At 40.5% G+C, this 18,829-nt stretch overlaps 2 protein-coding genes across 4 annotated transcripts in view; both read left to right on the top strand.

Annotated features, from left to right (window-relative positions):
• LOC119649013 (alaserpin-like) overlaps positions 1 to 817 on the top strand; it is a 33,011-nt gene extending 32,194 nt beyond the window's left edge. Inside the window, exons 5-6 of one of the 3 annotated variants that reach the window (XR_005249077.1) lie at positions 349 to 480; positions 545 to 817. The gene's annotated coding sequence lies outside the window, so the exon portion shown is untranslated. Of the gene's footprint in view, positions 1 to 348; positions 482 to 544 lie in introns of those variants that run through there. The other 2 variants (XR_005249078.1, XM_038050964.1) reach the window with 2 other exon arrangements.
• A 6,835-nt stretch (positions 818 to 7,652) lies between these two features.
• The window catches only part of LOC119648522, an 83,328-nt gene continuing 72,151 nt past the window's right edge, over positions 7,653 to 18,829 (top strand). Inside the window, exons 1-2 of the mRNA XM_038050290.1 lie at positions 7,653 to 8,589; positions 16,963 to 17,098. Of these exons, the coding sequence (XP_037906218.1) occupies positions 7,717 to 8,589; positions 16,963 to 17,098 (1,009 nt within the window). The 5' untranslated portion in view covers positions 7,653 to 7,716. The remainder of the gene's footprint in view (positions 8,590 to 16,962; positions 17,099 to 18,829) is intronic.

Genomic DNA, 18,829 nt, shown 5'->3' on the forward strand with positions numbered 1-18,829 from the left:
TTTTTATCTCTATGCAAGAACTCTGCCATTCAAGGGTCAGTTTTTTACGCCTTCTGACTGCCCGGCGGCTGCTTCACCGACAGCAATTCCGGGTAAAATTTTTCGTGCAATGAGTCATGTAAATTTCCATGTCGCCTCTTAGACTATAAAACGAAGGTACCCTATCAGTGATTCTAGGGCTACTGCTTCGGTAGCTATCAAAGAATCTACAAATAGGACTTTGGGGTAGCAAGTGTATCATAGAGGTTGTACACATAAAACAGCAATGTTAGAACACTATGAACAGGACTTTTCTGCTATATTAATCTTATATTATCGACATTATCTTTCCTACGTTTTTCTCTGCAGATATATCATCTAAATTTAATTGAGCCACATCCACAGGTACTTTTGGTTGCATCTTATGCTACAACTACTTAAAGGACATTCCGCAAAATTTTAGTCTAAATATTTTAACGATAAAGAGGTCCGCAAAAGTTGGTGAGAACAAATAAAAAATTGTAGACGAAAAACACCTAAATTTCTCCTTTCGGTTTCGTTTCAGGAAATAATATGAAAACTATTCCCATCTGTGGTATGGTAGAGAAATGCTTTTCTTAATATAGTTCAGCATAGTAATCGCAAAGAAAAGCTTCGGTTCATCATTCTTCCACCACGCTGGTTCGGTGATCAGCGTATATGGGATTTTTTTTATTAGGTATCAATGTTAACACATTATGGAAGCAAGTTTAAAGCCAATCATGTTTTATATTGAATACATTTTTTTTAAATTCGGACATTTAACAAAAATTTGCAATAAATTTATTTCAAAACGTTATTAAGACTCATGACTATTAATCCCCTGATCCCCACCAATAGTGTGTTTCAGTTCATTCCAGAACTTCTCCAGAATCTTGCGCCTTGTACTCCATTGTTCCATGTTACCTGCTTCAGGAGGCACCCACTCATCAGCCTCATGAGCGAGTACTATTGGCACAGCGATATTGGGCATAAAACTAACGGCAACGGAAGGTGTTCTGGCTCTAAGGAAGCCAATATATAATATATACTTGGTAGGAACACCGAGGCTCAAGAAAAGAATAAATTTTTGAAAGCTCCTTATAATGGCCGATTGTAACTGTCCGATATTTGGGATAGCACTGAGAACGTTGATGTCACCACCCTGCTTAGTCAAACTAGCAGCTCCCCCAGTAAAGATTATAGGACTCCACATTGTTGATAACCTCTGCATATAACAGCGCACAAGTGCCAAGATTAGTCCAGACATCGAAGTCGATGGGAAACAACCAAAAGGCCGGCCGAAACGACCACACTGGGGCCTTTATAGGGCACTCGTGCTCAAAACTTCAAAACCATTTTTTTCGTGTTAGAACCTTATTGTAAATAATAAATAATGAGATAAAAGCATGGATAAACTATAAAAAGACGTAATTTCGCACTATATATGTGTATTTAATATAAAACGCAAAAATTTGAAACCATAAATGTGAATAACCTTAGACCATTTAGCATCTTTTCAAATCTTGGTTCAATTGTGAAATATAGTATTCTGTTAAGGGAAAGTCGCACCGCGTCCTTGAATAAATATTAAGATAAGGATCATTTCAATAAAAAATGATTATAATCAAACAAAAAAAAAATAGGAATGTATATTTATTTGCATTGGATTAATTTTATAGCCAATAACAAAATTTGGAATCTGATTAGGTGGACTCATCAGAATCCGTGATTTGAAGGTCTTGTACTGACGTTGAAACTGAATTATCCAAATCCACCATTAACATATCACAAACCTCCCTATCGAATGATTTTCTCTTTGGAGTTTGTAATTTTTGTAGGTTAGTAATGAAGGGGTCGGAAGAAATTAAGAGTTTATTGAAAAAAACTTCCTGGCTACAATCCCATCATGACTGCTACCGCATCCAGAGTTTGATTCATCGATTATTAGCGACATTTTTTTTCCTAAATGTTCCTTGAAGAATTTTCTTTTTTGTTGTTCTGAACAATATCTATGGTTTCTTTTGTGATTCGCCAAGATTTAATGGGTAACTTATATGCTAGTTGCAGTAAAAATTCACTGAAATACCAAGCGGCAAGAAGTCATCATCGACACTTCTGGATAAGATTTGTTGTCAGTTGTTAGAATTTTTAGACATGGTACCGCATAAATAGCATAGTAGAGAAGATTTAGTTTCATTGAAGGCATTGCATTGGCGTCTACCATCGTGAATATGGTTTTGTGTGCCACAGAGAGTTCTTTATTATCGATCGTTATTGTCGTAAAGTTCTGATACGAATTTTTGTTTGTACTGCGTGTGACTGGAACTACCATCGAAACCCCACTTTGAAATTAGGGTTAGAGAATCCGATGGATCTAAACTTTTAATGATATCTTTTTGAGCTGACAGTAGCCGACAGGCAGTACGGTCTAAAATTGATTGTAATGATACCTCAGCTTCACTTTCTTTTAATGAAATGTTTCCTGGCTAACATTTTAATTTTTCATTTTGGACAAGTTTGTAAGGTGGGAATATTTGCTTTGCATAACTTCGGATTACGTTATATTGTTTTTTGGATAACTCAGCTTCAATTATCATAGACAGGACATCAATTGCAAATATGTTGACTTCTGAGCATATTTATCTTTTATATGTTTTTGAGCAAATCCAAGAATTTTGGTTACTTTCTTGACCACGTCTGCTTCAAATTTTTTACCCCTCGCCCTCAATTGCATTTGCATAGCATAAGCTAAAACATCCCGGTGATTTCCAGCACGCAAATCTGCTGTTTTCCTGCGTTTCGTCTAATCGCTACTTGCTTGGAAACTAATAGCGGCCAACTGCACCCACCTCTTGAATTTCGGTTGGTTTGAATACGTAGGACACTTCTAGCCATTTCTTTTCTGTTTGAAGAAATCTGTCTTTATGTCTATTGCAACTTATCCACTTTAATTTTAATTACGTTTTAAAAATTTTTAAAGTTATGATGTGCGGATTCAGGCAGGACTTCCATGCATCTTCAAACTTTTTATCAAATTATGTTTGTCTAGTTTGGAAAAATATTTCGCACATTTTCTTTCTTGTGATGGAAATTTGAGTGCAAGAATCGTCTAAAATAGAGCAAAAACGCTGCACAAACTTTTCTCACTAAATTTATTTTTTTCAATTTTTAAATTTTGCGCAAGGGGATTTCACTTTTTGTTTCACATTTAATTTATTTGGACCTTCTATTGTAACACTACATTGGCGGATTTGAAATCCCCTTGCGCGAAATTGAAATATTCAAATTCAAAAATAAAATTGACTAGTCAGATTTGAATGCAAATTTCTCCCTAATTTCGTCATTAAAATTGGTTTTTTGTATTTTAATATATTACATACCATTACTAGAACTCGCCATAGTAATTTGGAGCAGAACTTGTGAAAGATAAGAAACTGACGAATATTTGCTTTTGCTACTTCGAATATATGTAATAATTAAGTCTAATACCAGTGGAAAATAACAAGGACTAAAAATGGTGAAAGTAAATAATTGAGACTAAACCTCTTTACTTGATGATATGCCGAAATGTTTACATTGTTTCAGTCATATAATAAATTCAAAATAACGTCAAATTAAAATTGAGGTTTTGAGTGCTATTTCCGAAGAAAAGGCCCCAGTGTGACGGTGGCTGAATACGGTTGAATGATTTGAAAGGTTCGTGATTCCATCCAGATCAGGTCTTTGACCGAACAACGCGAATTATATGTTCATACTAGCAAAAGTACCCCACCCCTCGGAATTTCGGATGTGATCATGGTATGCTACGCCATTGGACCAACGCAATATCTTCTTTTCCATTCCCGCAAGGTGCCCTTCATCGTTTTTTATGATCACACACTAGGTGCTGGCGCAAATCATACCAACACTAAGATTATAGAAGTTGCTTTTTAGATTGCGGTAGAACATTATAACCCAGCGTACCAGCTCCTCTGGCACTAGGTGCTGTCGCAAATCATACCATATGGCATACATTCAAAAGCCTAGGTCCAGAAATTAAATATAGAAAGGTCGATGCTTGTCACGAAATTTATTCGAAAGTAACCGCGGAGCGTTTGTTGCGTCAGCAGTTCCGCAGGCGCTGACTAACCCGACTTAGTTCATGGTTATTTCAATGATGTACCAAATACGATTGCCAATTGAAGGTATTCCAAAATCTCCTTGGTATGGAAAAACAAGCGGATCAAAAGGTAATTTGAACATTCCGCTGCGTTACCTTTCTTTTTCTATATTGGCATGATAATGCTTTCTTGCCAGTCAAATGAGTCCTATCCTCCTCAATTGGAAAATACACTAAACCATAGTTTTGGGTTCCAGTTTTTCGCTTTTCAGAGCTCAGATGCAATATCTACAAGTATTATTCTTTGCCCGGATTTCATTCTTTTGATTGCATCCATGCTTTTGGAAGTGGAGAATGAATAAATTCTTCCGTTGAGATCTGCTCTATATATTCTCCTCATGTGTTCGTCGCGGTTCGTCGATCGATAATGAAAATGCCGTTCTTGTCATTAACGCAACAGAATTGCATTGAAGTCGGCTTTTGACTAGCCGATGCAGATCCCTCTCGCCGTTCCGAATCTGCAGTTTATTGTAAAGACCTTTGTGGGGCGCTTAGGTAACAGCAACGGTTTCCTTTGCTCTTCTCCCTTGGCACTCTTAAGAAGTTGCCAATAGGCCAATAATTTATCGATGAGAAACCTATGGTAGAGATGTTCCTTCAAACGTTTGTCTAAAGCTAAGTATCCTTGTTGATGAACCGCTAAGGAAGCTTGGAGACAAAAGTTATATAGCCAGTGTTCTAGACCACGTTTTCACCTTGACTCCACGATTTTTTGTCATTTCTAATGGTTGGCAATCAGGTACCGGAGATCATTACTTTTCTTTTCTCATAAAATCGTCGCCACTTAATTTGCGGAAGGTCAAGCTGTTTCACAATGACTTCATTCGGAAGACAACAATCAACGGCCGAGACTGAGGTGCCATGATTTCATGGGGAGCGTCTTTGCAGGCAGTGATGGTGATAAAATGTCGGTGTCTTATGAGAAGATTTGCATTTTATAGTTTCCACTATGGAACATAGGGACACACGCTCCTTGCGTCGAGAACTTCCCAGAACGCATCTTTCTTAACATCAAGTTGACCTGTCTGTGATGCGTACGCGATATAGAAGTGAATCGTGCCATCAGCTGATATAATAATGAGTTTCATCAGATGGGCATCAAATCGCTCAAACCCTCAGAGATGGCTACCAAAATAGAGAAATTGACACCCATTTAACCCCGTTTAGGTTTTATGCCGCAGCTTTTGGCATTGCACCATCGAGTTTCTTCTACAGCGCGAATATCAATGCGCCCCCTCTGATGGGCTCCTGTGAGTTCATCAGTCTTTCCATTGAAGATACCAGTATTTAGCGTGCAATCACGTATATGTTAGTCTCGGATTAATTTACGTCCATGCATTAAGAACTCTTCGTTTCCTTTCTACAGGATTGGGTGTGTCCTGCAATGTCGGCTGAGATGAACGCCCTAGCATTTCTCCGAAACTTTGTAGTCAATTGCACAATCTTCTTTTTAAACGATATCGAATGCGTTTTCTGGTTCGGCCCGTCGCGAGGCCTGTTATCAAACGAAATCAGGTTGAATTTAGCACAGTGGATTATCTCCAACTATACTTTATTTATTTCTTTCCATGATCTCGAGATTTTATTTATGTTTTACTGAGGTTAGTATAAGGTACGGTGCCTGAAACACTTTTTCTCTATTTGGGATAAAGGGGCGCTGATGGTGGTGCCCAGTGGTAGGTTAGTGAGGGAATCCGCCGATTACTTCCCACAGCACATATGCAGAATGGTGTATTTCTGCATGGTTTGAACTAGACTGTGTGGGAGTCCCAGGACATCAATTTAGATACCATACCTGCAGCTGACAATATTATGGGAACTACAACCATCCGCTCGAAATGCCAATTTTTTTTTTGATTTCCGGAGCCTGTGGCTAATAGTTCACCTTCTTATCTACGTATTCCTGTTCATTGTTGTTATTATGGAGGATAGCAACATCAATAATATACGCGGAGCGCTCGTCTTGGCAACTGACGGTACGTCAGGCTTGTTGTGCGTAATATGGCGATCAGTTAGAACTTGCCGGTCCCAATACATGCTGCAGGCAGAACTATCAACTATCGACACATGCAAATCGACAAATGGCTGCCAAAAGCACTTCACTTGTTTACGGTGCGTGGCCTTCGAGTTCCATTCATCAATCCGCTCTTGCTTTGACTTCACCCCACTTAGGGAAATCAAAGATCGATCCTTCAGGTTAAGTGGCATTAGCCCGCAGTCTGGCTTACAAAATGCTGCATGGGAGGGACTCGCCTGCTATTTGGTGTAAAAATAAGCGTGTAGCGAGCCAACTTGGCGATAATGTTGTGCCGCCTCGTCAACCACGTCCCTCTGATGTCAAGAATCAGGTACATCTGCTCCACGACATAGTGGAATAGTTTGAAAGATGCATTCGGAGTTTGTTGTAGTTCACAACTGCCGCTGAACGTTTTCCAGGTCGGTTTCGTCCGTGCTAAAAATTTGAATTCATAAGCCAGTGAAGGGATAGAAAGGATATTCACTTTGCTTCTTTTATTTTTGCCCTAGAGATACGTTTTCAGCACCAGCTTCACACGTCGCAGGAATTTGGACAGCGGAACATCCTTCAAATCATCAACTCGAGTGGAATTCCTAAGTACAGAAGTCTGTCTCGAGCATAGCTTGGTTCTGAAAATTACCAATGCTATGTGCGGCATGCGTTTAGTTTAAGTTCGACATGTATCTCGGCTAAACATGTCTTTTATTCACAATAGACTCCTAAAGTGGTCATTAGTACAAGTACAACTTGCCGTCATCTGAGTACATCAAGTGTGTCAGCTCCCACTTAGCACGTAGGTCACACGAGGTCATTCACGCCTTCTAGCATCATTCAGTAGCTCTGAAAGAGGGTTCAGTGCCATAAAAATCCAAGGGGGAGCCAACGAATCCTAGCAGAGCTGATAAAACAGACTGCAAAGATGATCCTCTCAAAACGCTGAAAGATTTGCAGAAGAATTCCGGGCCTTTTGATTGCGTTTAGTACACAAGTTGGAAATATCCGCAGAATGAGGATTCCTCAAGATGATATGTGTTCATCCTGCACTATAGAAGCGGAATCCACACCAATGGAAGCATCAGACATCAGATTTTTGGTGCTCAAGTGCTCCAGTTGCAGCGCAGTGTCTGGGATATTCCTTTATACGGGGGAGTCGGCAGAATTGTTGCTGCCATCAATGCTTTTGTGGGGTAATCTAGTAATTCTTAACAACGTACTAACTAGATATCTGTAGAAGTTGGCAAGAAATTAATTTCCAAAGATATTTTATTTTTGGAAATTGAATTGTCCACCATAATCAACGGCGCAACAACCGGTATCCGGTCTAGGCCTGCCTTAATAAGGAAAAATTGGCCATAAATTCCTTAAATCGTCAAATAAGTATCGAATATTGCAACCCTTTAGACTACCATATTTATTTTGGGAGGAAAGTAGGCTATGCAGGTGGGTGACAAATTACCACTTTGTGTGTCCTTTTAAGTGAAACTAACAAGTTGAAAAATTTCTGTAAGAATATAGTGAAATTATAATTTTACTTTCAGGAATGGGATTCGGAGGAAGAGAAGATGGCCCTTCTGTTATTCCAAACAGAAAAGCAATGAAATTTGGCATGAAAGTTTATAAGCAACTGTTTGGAGCTAAAAATAAGAATACAATCATATCCCCGCTTGCACTTTATTATGGTCTGGGAGTAGTGTACATGGGAGCATCCGGGGAAACGAAGAATCTTTTAAAAGCAGTGCTAGATTTACCATATCAAAAACAAGAGGCCGCCAGAGTATTCTGGCGGATGATATGTAAATATATTGACATGCCAGAGTTAGTGACCATCAACAGAATATACTACAAAACGGGAATGACAATAAAGAAGGACACGAAATATCTAATTAAAAAGTTTTTCAGAACGGACCCCAGACCCATCAACTTCTCAAAACCAACCATAGCGGCTGAAAAAATTAACAAGTGGTTTGACTCTCAAACAAATGGAAAAATTACAGACGTAGTTATCCCTAACCAGATAGGCACCTCCACTTCAATGATTTCCGTATGCGCCTGCACATTACGTTGCTTTTGGAAGCATCCATTCAGAAAGAATAATACAAAGGACGCCAACTTTTGGATAGCGGAAGAGCAGAGTGCTAAGGTTCCGATGATGTTTAGTGGTCGAATTCCGCTCCTGTTCCACAAATATGATGAATTGGAATGCAAAGGCCTAGAATTGCATTTTGAAAATGATGACCTCACAATGTTTTTTCTAGTACCGGACCGTTGGGACGAATTTGCATTTATTCACGAAAGAATAGGGGAAATGGACCTGATAAGCCTCCGACGTCGAATGCAGCTATCTAATATGAACGTGGCTGTACCTAGATTCAGAGTTAAAGGCAGCTTTGCAATTAAATCTGCCTTGCAAAAGGTGAGCTTATAAATTTTCAGCTACGAAAAGCCTTATTGGAACCGAAAAGTCCAATTTTTTAAAAACTAAAAAGAAAGGGAAATTCACAAATTTTTTAAAAGTGTCCGTTAAGATCTACAAAGGTACTTCAAGTTTACAAAGGTTCCAGTGTGTTATATTGAGTTCAAAAACTCTTCTAAAATGAAGTACAGGAAATTTCCAACAAACAAGGGTTCTTCTAGATCCCCACGCAGAAAAGTGGAAATTGCAGGTTTGGGAGTAGTAAAAAGAAAAAAATTTCCCCCCCCTGTATCCCCGAAGCAGCAGTATGCACAATTGAAATGGTTTACAGAATAGGAGCAGTGTCAACAGTCGTGCTCCATTCTATTGCTAGGTTAGTTGGGTGAACATCCAGAGTCTAGGACATATGTATAATGTCCAATTAGCTTTCTGGCTGACTGAATGCACATGAAGATTTCTTCAGTCAATCTTGACATTTTCCCATATGCATTTCTTTACCTTCTTTCACTTCGTTTTTCCATTGTCCAATGTTAAAGTTTTGTGCAAAAGTAAACTTCCATAAAATCGGTTCAATGCCGGTCTGTCTGCCTACTCTTCCGTACCCCTTTGCTTCGTCCTCTCTCTTTTAGTCAATAGTAGCCACTGACGTTTTCATACATGCTTCCATTTCTATTATATCTGCACTGGGGTTAGTGTTCCAACTCTCAGTTACCAACCTTCACCGCATGTTTTATTTTAGTATTTTAAAAGTTAAATGTTAAACCGTTTAAAAAACTGGGGCCAGCACAATTTCTTTGCCTCTGCCATGAATCTCAGGCGTTTTCTCTTCTTCCCGCCATAACACAGACTACGTCTCTCAATCTTAGCCTGTGGTATACCGTTACTAACGATCCTCTGTGAGATGGTCTTACAATATGAAGGTGCATGGGGTTTCATTCCATGGTCCTCTTTGAATATGGTTCGATATGGAGACCATAATCAAAATCCCGGCGTGACATGCACTGGTACTGGTACTCGTTTATAGTATACTACGTGTAAGCTGAGTATTCACATTAGTGGATATTTTCCCGTAACAAAGCGGTACAACACCGGAAATAAAAGCGCAACTCCACGTTTGAGCCCACAAGAATTCTGATTGCAACATGGACACAACCAGAACCACCATGAAACTACCGCAAAAGTTCTAACCGTCAATAATCAGGCCACCTACAGGAGTTCTCCTGGAGCATATGCTGTTAGATAACCTTCGATGAGGCTGCGTGGCAGAAGCCACTTCAGATAAGTCCCATTGCAGACTCAGGTCTGATTGCTGTCGGTAGCGGGACGGCACTTCCCATCGAGTTGACAAGAATCGGCCCGGAGCCCAAGATAACAGCAATAGTGAGATAACTACTTTAGATAGTGTTCGTTTTCGTTCTTTCAGTCCATTAAAATTCGAGAGGATACGCTCTCAAAGGCTATATCTACGCGATTGCCTCTCTTAAACTGAATGCCAGCCTTTCATCTATCATCACCCCAAGATATTTTATTGAGAGTTTTATGTGATCTCAGTTAGGTAAATTTAAAACAATTTTTACATAAAGAGTGCTGACGGCCCAGTGTCTTCTGATAATGCTATTCTTTTGTTCCACTTTGGCAACTGCACTCTGAACTCGTACTAGGTTCCTAGTTTTTTGTTTGAGGATTGAGAGAGTCCTAAGTCCGCATCGACTTGATCTCAGATCGAGCCACTTGGATAGCACCTTACTTCCTCTCTTATGATCCACGGATCCCTTTTTTGGGGTTAAACATCCAAGCTATTCGGTCAAGCTGCGCCCAGGGCTGAGGTGTGGCAATGTCTGATGAATTCCCTTTGCCCTGGACGAAATAGTTAGTCATTTTTTTTAATTCTTTTCGTAGTTTTATTGGAAATAACATCCAAACCTTGTACAATCGCCGCAGTGGGCGATACAAGCTTCTACAATTGTGTGGATATGGGAATATGTCCTGCCTCAGGCAATACTCTTTGGTAATCGGGGGAACAGTCTATCCCATATTTTCTGTGGCCACCCTGTAAACCGAATTGGGGACGATCGTTTTACCCTAAGCTCATTGATAATTACCGTATAGGCTATACACCGGGGTTCGAGGTTTACCTCATGACCTAATTGCTTGTAGCGGCAGCGTTTACTTTTCTTATGACTTTTCTCAGCATCCACTCGAAAGTTTTTAAAGTCTCTGTTGCCCTTGAGGGTCTATCAATCTATTTCTATGCTTGTAATATTGTCCAGTTATTAAATCCGAAAATAGGGTCCGAACTCCGAATTCTTTCAGCCAAGACCGATAAGCATGAAATGTGGGGTATGGGTAGAAAGTGGCATTAGAAACAAAAGGTTCTCCCGCGGGGAGTGTGCTAGAATAGAAATCGATTAAATGGTTAATTCTAAAAAAATGTCTAGCGAAAATTTTCCGTACATGTAGTAGTTTTCGAGTTATTTATGTTCAAACATGTCGTTTCATCGAAAAAATGCATCTTTTCAATGGTTTTTACGCAAATAACTCGAAAACCATGCATTTCATGAAGAAATGATATTAAGCAGAAACAAAGTATCTTAAATAAAAACAAGTCGGGAACCCGAAGCTTGACGCTTCAGGTATAAAAGGTTTTGTGTTTCCCTATGTGAGGAGCATAACGTAGTTCTCCATTGGCTTATAGCATTGACCTGAGATATTGAAATCGCTCAGTTCTGGGGAGGTTACTGCCATTGCCAGAACTGAGCGAGTTAAATATCTCCAAGGCCAGGTTACTGCCATTGCCAGAACTCCGCGATTCAAATATCTCGGGTCAATGCTATCAGCCAATGGAGAACTGCGTAATGAAATTGTTTCACGCATTAATGCAACCCGGATGAAGTGACATTCCCCAACTGGTGTTCTTTGTGATAGACGTATCAGCGCCCGTCCCAAATCTAAAATTTACTGCAATGTCGTCCGTCTGTCGCTCTCTATAGTTCTGAGTGTTGGCCGACTATTAAGGACAATGAACGGCATCTTGCGGTAATGGGGACGAAGATGTTGCATTGCACTGGTGGCGTAACACGTGTTGATTACGTCTGAAATGAGAATATCCGCGATCAATATGGGTTTGTATCGATCGTGGAAAAACTGCAAGAGAGGCGTTTTCGATGGTGTGGTCACGTAATTCTCGCTAACGAGAATTCAACAACCAGTATTGGTCAGAACATCGAAAGCAATGGTAAGCAACTAAAAAGCCAGCCAAAACAATGGTGGTTTGATACACTGGATGGGGATTTAAAGGTCTCGCGATTACATCCTGATCAGGCATTTAATAAAATAAAATGACGAAACCGATCACGAGCCGACCCCGCTTGTGAACTGAAAGCTAAAGAAAAAGAAAAACCATGTGAGGAGCGACGAATGCACGACAGCTCCGTGTCACATTGCTAAAAATTCCATTGCCCTCTATTTTCTAGAAAGCGATTCAAATAAATCATTTGATAGAAAGCCCTATGTTGATAATGGTCAACCTCATACGCTTCACGCTCTGAGTTTAATATTATTAGCAAATGCCAACAATTTAACCAACATCAAATATAAAAAGGGCTAGGGAGAATTAGATTCTTCTTGAATGGAATTTTAATATTTCACTCGAATTTCAATTATTCTCGTTAATTATGATGTTATCATCTTATTTGTATGGCTTAGGATGCTGTTAATTAGCACGAAATTGATAAGTTTGAACTGCTATAACTTTCCCACTAATAGTTGGATTTTCATGGAACTTGGCATGTGTAAGCACGAGACTGTCCTCTATGTCGATGCAAAATTTAGTATACCTAGGATGAACTTAAGGGGAGTTTTTTAGTCAATTTCTAAAAGTTGATAATATACTATCAGTAAATTTATTTGAGCAGATACCGGAATGGGACATCTCTCGAAGATTAGATTTCACATAAGTGTTTTACACAAAACCTTCAAAAGGGCTGCAGATAAATAGACTCTTCATAAATGCGACTTTAATATTTCACGCGAATGTCAATTATTCCGGGTAATTATGACGTCAGCATCTGATTTGCATGGCTTTGGAAGCGGTAAATTCCTGTGAAATTGCTAAGTTTGAACTGGTTTAACTTTGGCGTTAATTGCCAAATTTCCACGAAATTTAGCACGTATATACGAAATATTGTCCTCTATGCTGGTACAAAATTCGGAAGTCTTAGCATGAATTTAAGGGGGGTTTTTCAGTAAATTTCTAAAAAGTAGTAATATACTATTAGTAAGTTTATTTGAGCAGATATCGGAATGGGACATATTTTGAGGCCTAGATTTCATCTAGGCGCACCACCCTATTTTTTTTCGGAGTTAGTTTCCGAAAATGAGTCCTGTCTCACTTCAAGTGCATACATTTTGACTCCTTGCTCACGCACTTTGCAATTTATGCCAAAACTAATGTCAGTTTCGGAAAGTACCAATTGAGATCTTGACACAACTATATCCGGTGAAAAAAAATTTTGAATTTTTATTCCACTCGCTGTATGTGTGGGATTTCATAACTCCCATCTTTGTACCAAATTTCGTTCGGATCGGTTTAGCCGTTTTGGAGAAAAATGCGTGTGACCGACAGACAGACATTGAATCGAAACAACGAATCTTTTTATTTAATTGAGATAGCACTGGTATAAGGGATAATATAAGGCATAACTCTTGCAATTTTTAATGAAATCCAAATATTTTCAACAAAGTTATGGACGTTGAAACTTTTGCATTTCACGAAAATTTATTGCAGTTTTATTAACAGTCGAATTCATGAGGACATTTTAGTCAACCTTTTTTAGTTTTTTCTAGTTATTTATATATCAGAATGAATTACTCGAAACATGTGTATGTATATGCATGCCCTAATAAAGTTTGCGGATAGAGTCCAATAGAATAGACATATGTGTACGTTAGTACAAGTGGTATTTACTTTAATTGTGTGTACATGCTTTTGTGCACGTGGTAAAGTGGAAAGGCGTGAAGATGCGTTAAATCAATTTGAAGGGGCAACGTTTGTTTATTTAGGATTAACACCACTGTCTTTGATATGTATATCTAGAGTTTAACAATTAGGTGGAAAATCATGCATAGAGGGTTCCTCACATAAGAACGAAGCTTTGGATTTCTATTACATCCGAGCACATTTCCTCCGACAACAGTTATACAGCAGTAACTGTTTACAGTGGCCTGCAATGATTTTCTGATAAAAAATCTTGCAGTTGCATGATCGTGTTCTGGTTTTTCCTTTCTGTCTTTCAGTCTACCTCTTAACATATTTTCCCATTGAACTTTGCAAGCTTCCTTATAGAGGTACTCTTTTGTCCCTGATCGATTCCACCTACTGGTCTCTGATCCGCTCTTCTGGCTCGGTAGCAGGTTGATCGGAAACTAGTCAGTTCACTATTCCACCAGTTATTCGATCTTCTGCTGGGCAATGAAAACCTCCTAGGCATGGACTCGTCACATGCTTTGGCGATGGCCACATGGTCACAAGTGGCCATGAGTCTTTTCAGATTACAGACCTAATAATCTTCACCGACGGGTCAGTCATCGAAGATGGATGGGGCGCAGGAGTGTTCTCGGAGAATCCGATTATAGAACTGGCCCGACCCCTCGGGAAAATGACGACCATATTCCAGGCCATTTCATTGGCAGTAAAAGAATGTCTGCGACAAAAGTGGAGGGGTCGCACCATTCGAATTTGTTCCGACAGTCCGAAACTTGGCCGACTGAGCGAAACATTCCTGATGGGGGTGCCGGGGCACTCTAACATCGCCGGTAATGAGGAGGCTGACAGACTGGCTCGCCGAGGGTCTGGATCCACAATGGTGGGGCCAGAACCAGCTCTTGGAATTCGACCATCTACTGTCGAACCTACTCTGAAGGGTGAAATTGCAACGATTCACGCAACCGAGTGGAGAAATTTGGACTCTTTCCGGCAAGCGAAAATCCTTGTGAAAGAGCCTAGGGCCACTAGAGCGGCATTTTTGTTGTCTCTTAAGAAGTGGGACATGAAAACCCTATTAGGGCTTTTAACGGGACACTGCTCCTTAAACTAAAATATAGAAAAGATTGGGGTAGTGGTGTCGGCTATGTGCAGCCAATGTGAGGAGGAGGAGAAGGCGCCCTGCACTTTTTATGAAGCTGCCGGTATCCTTAGATCTCAGACGAAGATTCCTTGGCAAGGTTTTCTTCACTGAAGAATCTGCACACTCTTGTAACAGTTACACACATACACCCCGTGGTGACGTCTGACATATTAACACACCTACGCTCTATCGTACCCTTATGGCGACCGCTCGCCGGCCATCTTGCGAGGGGGGATTCCACTGCATGTCGTAGTCCTCCTTAAGATGCGACCTGTCTACTGCCACTTTCACTTTCCAATCTCAATGCGTGCGCGTGCCAAGTCTGCGCAAATCAACTTCTTCTTTTAAAAATGCTACATAAACAAGTGTTGACGAAGGTTTGCAACTTGTGTGCTTCACTTTCCATGTGCTACTCCCTTATAGGAACACAGAAAAAACACAACCTCAGAACAATCTCAACCTGATCTTGGAGTTAAGTTAACTGCATTTCCATATTTTAGATAAGTCAGCGAAAACGGATCTCGCATAATACATCGGGTAACATCCAGTTCGGTTCCACGGTCGGCGGAAACTATACTTCCTAGACATTCAAATAGATCGACGCATTCAATGCTCTGCCCATTAATGCAGATATACACTGTGTGTTGACACATCAGACTGAGAATCTTGGTTTTGCTGGTGTTTATCTTCAATCCAACTCTACTTGCCTTTCTTTGCAAATCCAGTGCCATTTTCCAAAGTCCATGACCCGACATTCTGTGTGCTCCTCCATACGTGCATTTCTTTCGTAATTATTGTACACACATACCCCGTTTATTTTCGCCCACACAATGAAGCTGGCTGTTTGGTTTGCAATACATTGCATGGCCTGTCGACCGCATGCTCACATCACTAATGTTGGCAATTTCCACCTCAGATTCGTAGGCAGTCTGATCAAGTAAATCCGGCATGCAGTGACACTGCACTTGTTTGAATAAACCTCATTTTCTCATTGAAGTCAGCGCTTTCCTAAATTTCAGGCATTGAGCACCTCGGAGAATATGCCGGTTATCCCGCCCCTCCTTTCCTTTGTACCATGAGCACTTGGGATTCGGGATCGCACCCATCACCACTACATGGTTTCCCAAAGTGTCCAAATATAAGGCACTTGAAGAATTTTTTAAAGGAAATCTGCTCTCTCAGAAGGCAGATAACCCATCTGGCAGTTACAAGTTCGCCATTTGAGTATTACGATAGGATTTTCGCAAACTCACAATATATTCCACGGTAAGTTCCTCGAGCTTGAACTGTTCTTTCAAAGCATTGCAAATTTCACATTTGGATGTCACTTCATCAAGATCGTTGCACGTCTATAGACCTCATATTTTTGGACCTGAACTATGACATTCTCACCAAGTATGTTGTTAACTTGGGTTCAAAAGCCAACAGTTTTTCTCAAACTACAAAAAAACTACATGAATATATATTTTGCTCGAAAACGGCTAGACCTATCCTCATTGGTGAGGATAGGTGGTCAATGAAACTCGTCACGTCCACTATAAATAGCTGTCAGTACCCCCTGCATAACGTAGTGCGCCACATCTACGAATCATCACTCTCGGTTAACTGGAATGTGTTTCACCTCCTTCCAGGACTGCCCAAGGAACCTGTACTCCTCGCCCAATGATTTGCGCCACGGGTTTCTAAAAATTTATATTTCAGAATGTCGACATTCACCAACATTTTTGCTGGATGGCACCAGCTATCTGCAAGCATATTTTTCTCCTCTGCTTATTTAGGCGTCAGAGAACCTTTTGTCAAACGACTCCCACTTTAATTGTATGCTTCTCTCGCAATTTTTCCATGATTTGTGCAACTACATATCGATCGCGGACATCCTCGTTGATGTGATTGTGATCAAGGCATGTTACGCCACTAGTCCTATGCAACATCTTCGCCATTACCTCAGACGCAGGGGGCACAAGCCTTTCGCTAACGACTTCAGAGTTTCCCCTCCGCTAAACTATTTTCTTGGGATTTGAGTCTTTTTATTTGTTCAAAATTTACTGTGCTGCTGGTTCGTTCAATCTCCCGTCATATGTACGCTTGAAATTATTCAAAAGCTCCATGTTTCTCTAACTCCTTCACGAAAATGAATAGCCCAAGTTCCAGCAAGAAGGTTAATAAATTACATTCTTGTACAGTACATTTTCATATAAGTTGTGGTTTCCAACCAACTGATTTTGTTATAAATTGCATCTTTTTCCAGATTGGACTGGATAATCTATTTGCAAATTCTGCTGATTTCTCCGACTTCACCCAAGATCGAATTAAACTAGATGACGTATATTACGCGGCTGTGATAGATGTGAAGGAAGGTGGAATAGATGCCGATGGCATAGACGGTATGTTCATCTTTCAATATTTCAAAAAAAAAACATGAGACAAACGTTAGATACCAAATTTTTCATACGTCGCGCTAGCTACATACGACAGTCAACTCAATAAATAGAGTCCACAAAGGCAATTTGTACAGAGCACATATTCACGGTATGTATTCCAATTGAATTATGCGTAACTGTATGCAATTTGCAAATTACGTTACTGTGACCCAGTAGCAACTCTAAACACGGTCTAATTTGAGTATACGTCGAAGGTGCTTCGACTTCTCTCAGGGGGCTCGTTATAACTTCTCCAATGAATTTCTCGGTTCGTATATTGCTAAGATCAGCGACATATGGGAGGACGTAAAGCTCAAAGTCATCCCCTACGACAAGACTCGCAAGAGACCGGTCGCGCGCATTTGGTTTCCGAAAACTCAGATGGATAAGGACAAGCTCGTCCAATCCCTGTGCCTTCAAAACCTCGGGATTCCCATCGATGACTGGATAGTTATCAAAGAAGAGAAGACCCAGGCGAACAGCCAACCCTTTCTGCTAAGTACAAACAGCGAGTGCCTGGAGGCATTAAAAAAGGTAGACTACAAAGTGCGGTTCGGAGTCAGGAACGCAAAGGTGAAAGTGTTCCGCTCCGCAAAACCGGATGACGACCTAGATCCAGTCGACGCCGCGATAGACCTGTTGGAGGAAATGAAAACGGTCCGATGAGCAGCACCCGAGCTGCGCTTCGGCTAATCTACTTGTCTGTTTCCTAGAGTAAGACATCGCACTAGTACAGGACCCAGAATCGGAGGCGATCGAACCATTAAGGGTCCCTTCAAAGCAAATATTATAATTTATTCTACAGCACAAGAGACGCAGATCGGGGCATACCTAAATGATGTATCGTCGCGAGGAAGATTCTGCACGATTTTCTGACAAACCTGAGTGGTCAAACGAGGTATAGAACGTATACATTTCCTCGACTTACATGGCTCACGACCGATCGGCTCTGCCAGAAGAACTGCGACATTTGACGAACACTATAGCAGCAACTACTACAAAACATAACTACTAATACAAATCTATCTGTGTGTGACAGGGGCAGTACACAAACTTTTTCCCAGCTCAGAGAACTATGGCGGTTGATATCACCCTACTAACCGACAAAGTGAAGAACTGGAGATAGATTCTCTCAGATCATAGTTGGATACTTTTGAGTCTAGATCTCGCAGAAAAGTTTCCAAACCTTTCAGACACCCTAGATGGATCGACTGGAAGAACTTTGGTCGAGTTATAAAGAACAAACTCTCCAGTGCGCAAGTTAGTAAGATTTGCACTACAGACGACCTGGAGTCAAAGATAGGGGTTCTGGAAAAGGCATTCGCCTATAAAATCCCGTGCCCAGAGAAATGCCGTAAAAAAACAGACAAATATCGGCAATATACAAAGTTTGCTTGAAGAAGCACAATTTACCCATCAAAACTGGCAATAGGCGGTCCTAGTTGGGCTATTGTCGGAACATTGAATGCACCAGCGAATCTATGAAGCTCAATAAAATGAGTTCCAAAGAACATAGTACCCCATTCTTTCATAAAAAGTCGGATGACTTCGAGACGGAATCCTCTGCTAAAACCTTGGAGCTGTTGGTTCTGACGCTGGTTACCGCCAGCGAGAATTGTTAGCCATTTGCTTGGAAGGTATGCAGCCGCCCTAGCCGTGCGAGATTATCAAATTGGTAATTACTGAGGATACGAT

Source organism: Hermetia illucens, chromosome 2 (assembly GCF_905115235.1).
Source record: "Hermetia illucens chromosome 2, iHerIll2.2.curated.20191125, whole genome shotgun sequence".
NCBI classification, from domain to species: domain Eukaryota; kingdom Metazoa; phylum Arthropoda; class Insecta; order Diptera; family Stratiomyidae; genus Hermetia; species Hermetia illucens.